This window comes from Emys orbicularis, chromosome 10 (assembly GCF_028017835.1).
Source record: "Emys orbicularis isolate rEmyOrb1 chromosome 10, rEmyOrb1.hap1, whole genome shotgun sequence".
NCBI lineage: Eukaryota > Metazoa > Chordata > Testudines > Emydidae > Emys > Emys orbicularis.
Window position 1 is genome coordinate 40,928,482 of NC_088692.1, and position 11,827 is coordinate 40,940,308.

At 48.7% G+C, this 11,827-nt stretch overlaps 1 protein-coding gene across 2 annotated transcripts; it reads left to right on the forward strand.

Annotated features, from left to right (window-relative positions):
- The first annotated feature begins 72 nt into the window (after window positions 1-72).
- Window positions 73-11,625, forward strand: NUBP2 (NUBP iron-sulfur cluster assembly factor 2, cytosolic). 2 transcript variants are annotated; one of them, XM_065411742.1, is made up of 7 exons: window positions 73-138; window positions 5,679-5,797; window positions 7,305-7,503; window positions 8,736-8,890; window positions 9,195-9,305; window positions 9,804-9,873; window positions 10,613-11,625. In XM_065411742.1, exons 1-7 carry the CDS (start codon window positions 123-125, stop codon window positions 10,744-10,746), a joined length of 804 nt encoding a protein of 267 aa, XP_065267814.1. In that variant the 5' UTR covers window positions 73-122; the 3' UTR covers window positions 10,747-11,625. The 2 variants fall into 2 exon arrangements, with proteins under 2 accessions (XP_065267814.1, XP_065267815.1); XM_065411743.1 differs by lacking the exon at window positions 9,195-9,305.
- The last annotated feature ends 202 nt before the right edge of the window (window positions 11,626-11,827 follow it).

Genomic DNA, 11,827 nt, shown 5'->3' on the forward strand with positions numbered 1-11,827 from the left:
CGGGGCCAAAATTAGTTCACGGGGCGGGATTACAGCCAGAGCTCGGCTTCCCATTGGCCGCGGCGCTCCTCTGCGCGTGACCTCGGGGCAGGCGGAAGTGCAGGAGCAGTGCTTGAGGCAGCATGGAGGCTGTGGGGGGTGAGTAGTGGGGGAGCTGCAAGTTCAGAAGGATCGGGGCCACTCTGCGGGGGATTGTAGGGAGGGCTCCCGCAGCGGCGTCCCCTGACTCCCCTCCCTAGCTGTGCTGGGACCGCCTCGCTGCTGTAGTTCAGTGCCGAGACGGAGCCCACGAGCCTCAGGGGACTGCGAGGCTCAGCCGCTCACGATAGTGCCCGGTCCCTATGCGCGGGGAGCGATGGGCTCCCGGGCCCCGCCGCCAACGCGGGGGGCATCGCTGAACAGCTGCTGTTTGGACCGTGTTTCTGCGGCATCCAGAACAGCCACATGCGTCACTCGGAGCCGCTGCTGACCAGGCCTGCCGTGCTCTGCTCCGCCAGCCCTGGGTGGGGCGGGGCTTTGGCTACGCTGGGACTGGGGGTGGCTCCCAGCCGGGGTCCATCGCTTCCCCGTGACAGCTAGGTAGGTCCCCAGCATAGTTAAAACACAGTCTTTCAGAGCAGATTGTGCCTAACTATCTTGGGGACAATTTATCGTAGTCTAACGCAGTAGGTGTTTGGTGGGTTTTTGTAGTGTGGACAGTACCTAAAACAGCATAGTACCAGTTCCCATGTGGAAGGGTATCTTGCTCAACCCTACTACATGGACTTTGCAGAAACTGATGAAACTGCCAAGAATTTGTGCTAATAACCTAGCTCAGTCCTATTCCTGTTACATTTTCTCTTCTCCTATGACCAGCAACTTGGGGTTAAATCCACAAAAGGGCTTAGATGTTGCAACATTGAGCATTGCAGTACCTAACCTTTAGGCGTCCTGTTGCCCAGTGGAATCCTCAGCCCAGAGTTAGGCTCCCAGGCATGGGGAGAGTTAAGCACCTAAGGGCTGGTCTACGCTGGCTGGGGGGGATCGATCTAAGATGCACAACTTCAGCTACGCGAATAGTGTAGCTGAAGTCGAAGTATCTTAGATCGAATTACCTGGGGTCCACACGGAGCAGGATCGACGGCCGCGGCTCCCCCGTCGACTGCGCTACGGCCGCTCGCTCTGGTGGAGTTCCGGAGTCGACGGTGAGCATGTTCGGGGATCGATATATCGTATCTTAACGAGACGTGATATATCGATCCCGGATAAATCGATTGCTACCCGCAAGGCACTACGACGCGTAGTGAAGGCGTACCCTAAGACTAGGACTGACAGAATGGGGCTTAGCATGCTAAACTTGAAGCTGAATAAATAAACCAATCAAAAATGCCAAGCAAAGGGGTGGGATGTAAACAAAACATCAATAGGTACCTACTCTGGTCAAGAGGGAGGCACAGATCTCTGCTTGGGATTCACAGCTGTCATCCTGCTCCTGGACTTAGGCACCTAAGAGCTGGTCTACACTAGAAAATTAGATGGACCCAGCTACGTCGCCGAGGGGTGTCAAAAATCTACATTGCTGAGTGACGTAGTTAAACTAGTCTAAGTCCCTATGTAGACAGGTTGATGGAAGAAATAGATTACATATGCTGGATTGCGTACTCTAGAAAGGAGGTGGGTTACATACGCTGATGGGAGAACCCCTTTCGTCGGTGTAGGTAGTGTCTACAATATAGCGTTACGGCTGTGTCACTGCAGCATTTCAAGTATAGATAAGCTCTAAGTCAGGTCAGCCCCCTGTCTCTATTTTACTCAGGTGTACGTGCATGAGAGATGGAGACTGATGGTCACCCCATTATAACCAATAGCCCAGAGGTTAGGGCACTCACTTGGAAGGTGGGGGACCCATTTTCAAATCCCTGTTCTGCCCGATTTGGGCATCCATCCCTGGGGAGGATTGACCCCCATGCTATTGCGTGTTTTGGGGTGGGTCTCTCTCTCAATCTCTCTGGTTGGAACTGTTCCATTTTGTATAAATCGTTAAATGTTCATTGGAGCAGGAACTGGAATTTGGGGCTCCCACATCCTGGGTGAGTGACCTAACCACTAGGTTGTAGAATCAATTTCTTTCTGGCTCAATGAATAGTTAATTATTTATACAAAGTGGTCCAGTTCCAACAGGAGTGGCTGTGGGAGACCTGCCCCAGAACACCCCATCACATGCGGATGGGCTCTTTCCTGGAATATGAGTGATCCCAATTCAGGTCATTGCCATTTCCCAGGTGAGAGTCCTGACCACTGGGTTATTGGGCATTCTCCTGCATGCCACCTGTCTCTTGTGTGAGGGCTTCAGAGAACACCTGCTGGATCAGGCCCTGCAAGTGAGATGTGAGGGAAGGGCACCTAGCCTGTGAATTCCATTGGGGCTTGTGATAAATGAAGGGGGGTGTGTGTGTGTGTGGTGGGGGGGTAGCTCCCTTTTATGGACGCCCAGCCAGCCAGTTGTCTGTCTGTGGTGGGTCTCCTGGAGAGCAGGGACAGGGCTGGACTATGCTGTAAGAGCTTGCGCCAGGTATGAAAAATCATTAAATCATACCTAGAAACTACTCATTTGAAACCCCAGATATGCAAGTAGATCAGGAAATGTCTAGGAAGATGTGATTAGGTTTATATCTCTTATTTCTTTATGGCTTGTGGACTTCTCTGTGCTAACCCCCAAATGCTTTTGTTTTGCATGTAACCATTAAGCTGGACCTCAAGAAAATGATTCTTGATGCTTAATTATTATATTTGCTCTTTTTAAATCTAGCAATAGCCTAAGTTCCAGATGTATTTTCTTTCTTTTTGTTTTTAATAAAATTTACCTTTTTTAAGAACAGGATTAGGATTTTTGTGTCCTAAGAGATTTGTGCATATGTTGTTTAATTAGCTGGTGGCAACAGCTGATTTCCTTTGTTTTTCTTTCTCAGCTCTTCCTGGGGGGGGGGGGGGGGGGAGAGAGAGAGGGCTTGAGGATACCCCAGAGGAAGGAATTCCCAAGTGCGCCTTTCTGGGTTCTCAAAAAGGGGTTTTTGCACTTGGGTGGTGGCAGCATCTACCCATCCAAAGTCAGAAAAAAGTTGTAACCTTGGGAGTTTAATACAAGCCTGGAGTACCAGTATTAATTTTTAGAATCCTTGCGGGCCCCCACCTTCTGCACTCGAAGTGCCAGAGTGGGGAATCAGCCTTGACAAGGCTTAAGCATGACCTAGAGCACCGAGCAGCTTGGCGATGTCAGGACCGCAGTGGTTTTGTGTGCATCTCCCAGGAGGGATGTAGGCACCTATGGGATTAGACAGCAGCTGAATAGAGGGTTTGAGGATCTCAGAGTCCTCCCACATGTTAGCTCTAGGTACCTAAAATGGCAGTTATGTCCTTTTGTGGATCTAGCCTTTGGAACTCACTGCTTTCTCTCGTCCTTGGCCCCTTTGAGAGAACAATAACAATGCTACCCTTGTAAATGCCACCTAATATGCTCCCCAACAATATGACAATTCATCTGTATACAGAGGGAGAGAGAGAACTTACATAAAAGGATGTTAGATATTAAACACCTATGGAAACGTCTTGCAATTTCTTCCTTTCATTACAAAGGAGAAAGAGAGCAGAGATCTGTGCTATGAGTTACCTTTGATTGAGTTCCTGATTACTTCTCCCATGGTAAAAGCAGGCTCCATCTCAAGATGAAGTCTGTTTTTCTCACTCAGCTTGTTCTTCAGTAAAATGGAGTCTTCCTCTTCCTTGATTGCTATTTTATGTTCCCTGAAACACTGGAAAACCCCTCCGAAGCAGGAGACCACATCTTCCTCTCAAGTGCTGCTTCTGATGGTTCAGGTTCAAGGAACCTGGTGTCTGAGGTACACCCCACTTTGATATGTGAAGCTTCGGGAAATTCCTTGATGACTCACATTATTCCTAGCTATTCCTGTTTTTTCCTGGACTTAATAAGGATTGTGTTTACCTTTATGTCTGAGTCCTTAGCGTTTCCAGGATGTGTTACTGACCATTCAGGAATGTGAAGAGCCATTGGAATTCAAATAGTCCTTTGTTATCTCTGAGTCAGGTGAGGGAGTTCTCCATTGGACACCTGGTCCCACTAGTGCAGAAGTACAGATAATGTAAAGATTCATGGAGATGGTTTAGCTATAATTAGGGCCTTAGAAAAAATCTTCAGGAAGTTGTGTCAGATTTGCAAATCGCAGCAGAGGTGCTGATATTAACTTTGTTTATGAAACACTTAAAGTAACAATCAGTAACAAAACATACCTAAAACAAAATTAGGTGGCACTCTTGCTTTAAAAGCATGTTACTCTCATTGATCCCTTGCTTCTTTCCCCTGCTCCCACATAACAATCCAGATGTGATTTTTAGCAGTAAAGGCCTTTGCTGGAACACAAGATCCCAGAGATGAATTCTGTCTGCCTTTGGAAAGATGGGTTTATTGAAAACCTGTGGTGTATAAGCTTTGTTTCTGGTGGTTCATGAGACATTGGTCCTTAAAATTGTCAGTGATCTTTGGTCCTGGAGGTACAGCAAGTTCCAGCCCTCTGCCAAATATAGCATGTGAGTTCAGAAACTAACTAAGATCCCTAATTTGCCATGAGGCAGCGTCATTTGCCCCGAGCTCCAGAAACTTGTAACAATACCCATCCTCCTCCTCCCTCATGCATAAAGCTGGTCCCCTTGGGTCAAAGTTGAATTCCATTGGTGAGGAATCTCGCACTGCCACTTATCTGTGCTGTGACTCAATACAGAACTTCAGTCTCGGGATGGTTCAAAGGTGTAATTTCCCCCGGTGTCATTACAGTAGTGAAATGAGTGTGTTAATGCAGGTCTGCTGGGGCTTTCAAGGGATTTATCTCCATTTTGAATTTTTCTTGCTTTCAGAGCTGTGTAGTTCTTGTCTCTAGATGGATCTTTAGATCACAGATTTCAGATTTTCTCCCACCTCTCCCAGTACCCCTTGAGGCCCTCTAACTATATTCCATTTAAAGAATCTCAGAAGAATGTGTTCACAGCCCTTCCCTGGGGACTGAAAGCACACTGTGTATGAGTCATAAACAGAAGTTGTTTAGACCAGAGCAAACACTGACTGTGCAGCAAGCAAACTGAAGAAAATTTAAAACAAGACACTGACACATCGAGAAAAACAAGATCTACACAGCACAGAAAGGAGGAAACTCCTAGGGGACTGACGGCTGAGGAGAGGGAAGGCCCAGAGCGTTTCACTGGGTCCCAAATTGCAATCTGGCCCAGAGCAGTAGTGACAAAAGCATTTAAGCATGTGCTTAAGTCCCACTGAGGTCAGTTTAAGTGCTTTGCTGAATCAGAGCTAAAGTCCTTACCACCCACTGGCTGTATGTTGAGCTGATGAGTCACAGCCGTGTTCCTAGTAGATAATTGTCTACTCAAAATCCACCATCACATTTTGACTCAGGTTGCCCCACTATTTTTAAACACTCTGCAACACCTTAGCCAAAATGTCTTTTCTGTACGTTACATGGTGATAGCTCCTTTAGTGGGAATGATGTCCTAGCTGTAAAATGTGAGGAGTCACTCAGCTGGCTGCCTATGGCATTGCTATTCATACATCCTCAGTGCAGCATGATGCTGTGTAGAGGCGCAGGGATGCCTCAGTGTTGTTCCGTTGTCCTTCACAGAGAGAGGTAACCTGGCTGGGGTTGGACACATCCTTCTGGTGCTCTCAGGAAAAGGAGGCGTGGGCAAAAGCACTGTCTCCACCGAGCTGGCTTTGGCTTTACGGCACGCTGGGAAGAAGGTGAGCAAGCTTCCATGTGTCAGTCATGAGTGTATTCTCCTTCCCCATGTGCACCCAAGATTCTAGTCTGGGGTTTTATGCTCATAATCTAGGTATTAAGCATCTTGTAGCATTTTTTATTTAGTCATTAAGATCCTTCAAGCACATGCTGCTGAGATTGAGCAAAAGTTATTTTTACTATACGATTTCTGATTTTTCTGCATTTATTTGACCAAAAAAGCTGCAAAGTCCAGCTTTAAGGTCCTCCGATAAAGATGCTATAGATGTGCAAAATATTGTGAAAGCGCTGTGCAAAACTTGTTCATTATAATTGTCCACATTATGCTAATAGGGAAATAGGCACAGAGTGGGGAAGTGACTTGTCTAAAGTCACACAGTGAGACAGTGGAAGAACCAAGAGTAGATAGCCCAGTCGTTTGAGCATTGGCCTGCTAAACCCAGGGTTGTGAGTTCAATCCTTGAGGGGGCCATTTAGGGATCTGGGGCAAAAATCTGTCTGGAGATTGGTCCTGCTTTGAGCAGGGGGTTGGACTAGATGATCTCCTGAGGTCCCTGCCAACCCTGATAGTCTATTAAAAAACCAAAAACAACTCAGGTTCCTTGACACCTGGACCTCAATGGAATCGCTAGGCTATGTTGCCTCCCTTTCCTAAGTAATGTCTGCCCAGGGCTTGGCAGGCTTTGATATACTATGCTCTTTGTTAAAAGCTACTGGGATAGTCTCACACTTGCTGTGTGGATGGAGACCATGAGGGTTGGGTCCTTGACCTTTGCTGTCATTGCTCTCCAAGGCCTCCTGTTGTCTTGCCTGTCCTGCTTCGGGGCAGCTATTGTGTGGGCAATGCCGAGTTATAGGGCATGAGTATGAGTAGGAAAAAGAAAGGGGAGGCAAAATCCCTCTAAAGGTTTCTAGGGGTCTGAGAGGACACTGGGCTTTGCCTATGGAAAGGTAGAGAGAATGACTTGGAACAGGGGAGGGGCCCTCCTGTGCATATAAGCAGGACATGAGCTATATGAATGTTTACAATTTACATTGTGGCAAAGGCTCTCAGAGCACTTAATACACACACACACTAACTAAAATGTGGCCTCTTGCGGGGGAGGGAGGGCGGGTGGAAGGAGGGACAGCCACTCAGCACAACAATAGTGGCAGTGGGGAATTGTGGCTGAGTACACAGGGCAAACAAAATGCCCCAAAGGCTCTTTGAAGTCCTGCAGAGCAGATGGGCCATGGTTTTTAAGGTCTCATTTGAAAGATCCCTGTCCAGAAGTTCAGTGACGACACACTGATCTCCCTTGGAAAGGTGAAGGGCTGTGTGAACTCATCTGGGATTTGAACATGTGGTTCCTGTGTATTTCAAATATGATGTGTAGGCTTCTAAGCCATCCTTTCCATAAGGTCTGGGCTGTAGAAATCAGTGAAGAGTTATGTTTTGCCACTGTGGTGGCCCTCTGTGCTGTCTTAGTGTAAGGGATTGTCTGAATGGTTCCCCGTATTCACTGGCAGGTGGGGATCCTGGATGTGGACCTATGTGGCCCCAGCATCCCTCAAATGCTCAAAGTCCAGGGCAAGGGCGTGCACCAGTGTGACAGTGGCTGGGTGCCTGTCTTCGTCGACCAGGACAAAAGCATCTCTCTCATGTCGATTGGCTTCTTGCTGGAGAAGCCAGACGATGCTGTGGTTTGGAGAGGACCCAAGAAAAACGGTACAGAATGCTTTTACTCTTGGTAGTGACCTTACAGCAATGGTGCCCAAACTTTTCCTGTTGTGCCCCCTCTCCATTATTGCACAGCCAAGGCTTCCATCCTCAGTGAAAGGGGCTTGGGCTGAAGCAGAACTGGGGGCAGAACTTGGTGGGAGATGGGGGGAGAAAGCTGGGGCAAGAGGTGGAGCTGGCCTGGGGGCAGGGTGGAGCTGCAGCTGGGACCAGAGCTGGGCTGGGGGCGGAGCAGGGGGCAGAGTGGAGCTGTGGCTGGGGGTGGAACGGGGCTCCAGGTCCCCCCCGGGGGGGGCACACCCCACAGTTTGGGGACCACTGTCCTACAGCAAGGGCACCTCCTGCAAAGATGAAACTCGTTGAAATACATCCTTGCCTTACTTACAGGCTGGTCTTGTCTCATTATCCCCTTGTGCTTAGGCATGGGTTGCAGTCTGTAGTTCTTGCTACGTTTGAGCAGGCGAACTAGGGCTGGATAACAGACTAGATGTAGGTAGCCTTTGACCTCTAGGTTGTTGCTTTCAATCTAGGCCTGGTCATCATCTGAAGCTCCCCTTCCCCGCTGGCTTCTTCCCCTGGCTCCCAGCTGGGATCGGGGTCCGAAGCCGCCCTGGGCTTTTTACCTCAACTCCTCGCCAGGAGCATGGCTCCTGCCGTGAAATTGACAAGGCAGCCAATGTAAGGGACGCAGTGTCTACACAGACACTGCATTACCCTAAACTACACTGATATAAGCCTTACGCCTCTTGTGGAGGTGAAGCTATTATGTTGGTGTAATGGGGCTCTTACATCTGCAGGAGCACGGCTGTAGTGTGAAAATTAGGTCGACATAAGCTGCCTTATGTCGATCTAACTGTGTAGTGTAAACCAGCCCTGGGGAATGAGCTGGTAGATCTGTCCTGTGCTCTCTGGACAGGCGTCTATAATGCTCGCTATTGTTGGCACACAGAACAGAATCTCAATGGCCTTGGAGACTGAACTATCCTCTTGCCACCTAGATGCATTCCCTGTAGGGCAGGATAGAGACCCTGAGGGAAGATGGCACTGCCACTGCTTCTGTTGATGGAGGGCTTCTCTTCCTACTTAAGTCTATTCTTTTGCACCTATCTGTTCACACAGTGTGGTGATCTGATATCTAACACCTGCTGCTACCACACTGTTGAGATTACAGACCACACCTCAGCTGAAAGCAAAGATTTTCCTCCATTTTGTTTTGGCAGCTTTGATAAAGCAATTTATCTCCGACGTGACCTGGGGAGATCTCGACTTCCTCATTGTGGATACGCCTCCGGGGACCTCGGATGAGCACATCTCTACGGTAGAATCCCTTCGCCCGTATAAGCCTCTCGGGGCAGTCCTGGTCACGACGCCACAGGTATGTAATGCTTGCTGGGGCAGATGTTTCCACACCCTGCCCTGGGGTCACACCAAACTAATATTTTTATCGACCCCATTATGCCTTTAGGTTTGTGTTTACATGACCCTGTATGAGTGTCAGTGTCTCTCTATGGCTATTAGTTCTGCATTTCTACTCCCTTCATCCCTCCAACCTGTGTCTGTGTACCCTGCCCTAATCTCAAGGATTGGCAGCACTGGATGAATGGGCAGAAAGACAGACATGCACCTCTCTGATTTTGCTGGCCCTTTATCACTGATACCCCATGACTCTGTGCCCACAGGCGGTGTCTATAGGGGATGTCAGGCGAGAGCTGACGTTCTGTAAGAAGACAGGATTGCGAGTGATCGGGATTGTAGAGAACATGAGTGGTTTCGTCTGCCCGCACTGTTTGGTGAGCCCTTTAAAACTGACCCACGGCTGAGTACCCCCCTGCCTCAAAGGGGTGCTAGGCAATCTGCTACATTGTTGTGCTTGAGGCCTGGGTTTGAATTGACTTTTCTTGACTGTGGTCCCTTGGCTGCTGAGAGACCAGGGAATGCCATGAAGGTAATGTGGTAGGTCTCTGGAGGCGAGCGGCTGACTGTACCGCTTTGTGGACCCTGCCCTCCTTCATTGGCTGGCTGTTGGGGTAGGTTCAGGAGAGGCAACTCTTTTGTCTTCCTACTGGGTGATGAGGGGTAAGAATGTCTTTGAGGAAGTGCATGAAGTGGGGGGATCAGCAGCTGCCAGAGGCAAATGAGCGTTGCTTGCTCAGATAACGGTATCATTCTCTGCATTAAATGTACCCAGATAAACAGTCATGTTGCCCATCTGTGATGCCCGGCGGTCTGCAGAACTTCTGCTTTGGGAAGTTCCTGGTGACTAAATGCTGTTTCTTCTGCTCTTCCAGGAGTGCACAAACCTCTTTTCCAAAGGGGGTGGTGAAGAGCTGGCCAGGCATGCTGGAGTCCCATTCCTAGGTGAGTGCCTTTTGAATACAGAGCCCTCCCTAGTGGGAGGGGTAGATCGGAAGAGCAAATGGTTGGTGAGTGGTGAGAACACAGTGCCACAAGGAGCATGGAATGAGGTCCAGAAACCAGTTGGGGTCTGAGGGGCAAGCTAAGGAGGGGCATCTCCAGTTGAGGTCTGAAGAGAGTCTGGTTTGGGAGAGGAGCATAGAGCTGCCAAAAGGATGTGGTCATTGTATGTCTGGCCAGTAGAGAACAGAGGCAGAGAACCTGACAGTCCAGTTTGGCTTTGGATATGGTGGGAGATTTGGAGCGATCCTAGTTGCCTGCCGTCAGGTAACGGCAAACACAGGCAGCACCACTGAGAGTCCAGTGGAGCTCTTGTGAGAGAAATGAGGAATTTATTTAAACCTCCTTAATTATTTATTCCTCCCCCTAATCAAGGAGCAATAGTCTTGACAGTGATGCCAGGGTAAATCTCTGCTGATTATGGTGCTAGAAGCACTTATAGCTCCTTTCTACCCAGAAAATGTCTGGTATGGTGCCACATGTCTAGAACGTAGTCTTGCAAGTGAGCAGTAAGGAGGTTAATAATGCTCAGTCCTGTTTGTCTTATCATTTTGTCTCTTCTTTGGTTGATGTGGGTGTCTCACTCCCACCTTTGTCTCTCTGACTTGCATATGTAACTCTCATCTCTGTAACTCGTCCCAGTGGTCTCACAGTCATTCTCTCCCTTTGCCCTCTCACACAGGGTGTGTTCCCCTTGATCCCCAGCTCACTCAGAGCTTGGAGGAAGGCAGAGATTTCATCCAGGAGTTTCCCAAGAGCTCTGCCTTCCCTGCCCTTGCTCACATCGCCCAGCAGATCTTGGACAGGACATCCTGAGGGTGTTTCTAAGGCTGGACTCTCGTTGGCCACATCTTTGCAGCGCTGTCAGCCATGCTCCAAGCCGATGGGGAATGTCAAAGCTATTTTAAAGCATTTTGCAGGGGAGAGGGTGTCCTTAGGACCAGTTTGCAGAGATCTGGGAAAGGGAAGTGACACTGTCACTACTAAAGCCTTGAAGAGACCTTACTAGAGCTTACCATTGCTCTCTAAGGGGGAGTGTGCATTTGCAACACCATTTGCCTTCTGAACAGATGAGCACTATGGCTGTCCTGGAATGGGCTATGGGGGCACGGGTGGTGCAGCTTTTTCTAGTCACACAGAGAATGTTTAATCTGCCCATGAACTCCTGCTACGTTAGTACATTGCGAAGATGGCTCCCCTCATGCTGTGGTGCTCCTGCTCATTTCTGCAGTATTCTTGGCGCTGTAAATTGTGTGTAGCCATTGGTCTCTGCGGCAAATACTGGTAGTGATCCAGGACAGGAAACCCTTCCCTTATTGAACTGAATAGCACCAGTAATCGCCACCCCCAACTCCTGCTGCTGCTACCTTCCCCCAATTGCTTCTGTAGTGCTGCACACATGGTACTTCCTAGTTCGCAGTGACTGCTGTCGGCTTCATGCCAGATCCTCTGACCCTAGATCCTAGCCGAGCCATCTCACTCTGAAGCCATAAGTGTTTGGTACAGAATATGCCTATGAAGGCGTGTGTGATGACATCAAGTCTCTACAGGAGCTCTGAAGTCTGTTTACTGAGTCTGTATCTTATCATGCCTAACCTAAGGAACACACCGTCTTTTGGCTCCCTGAAAGGTGTCAGGGCTCAGGAATATTTGTAAAGGCTACAGACATTAAATAATGCGTTCTTACCATCTAAATGTCTCATTGCATTTTGTGTGGGGGTTTTTTTGTTTGTTTTTTTGGTGGAGTGGGGTTTGTCCTCTTCCCCCCAACTGAATCCTACTTTCCTTCCTACACCCTTCCGAATCTGTTTGTATTTGGTAGCAAATAATGGTTCCCCTCTGTTGGCCACTTTTTTTTTTTTTTTTAAAGATTAAGGAAGTGCTACATTGGCCTTTA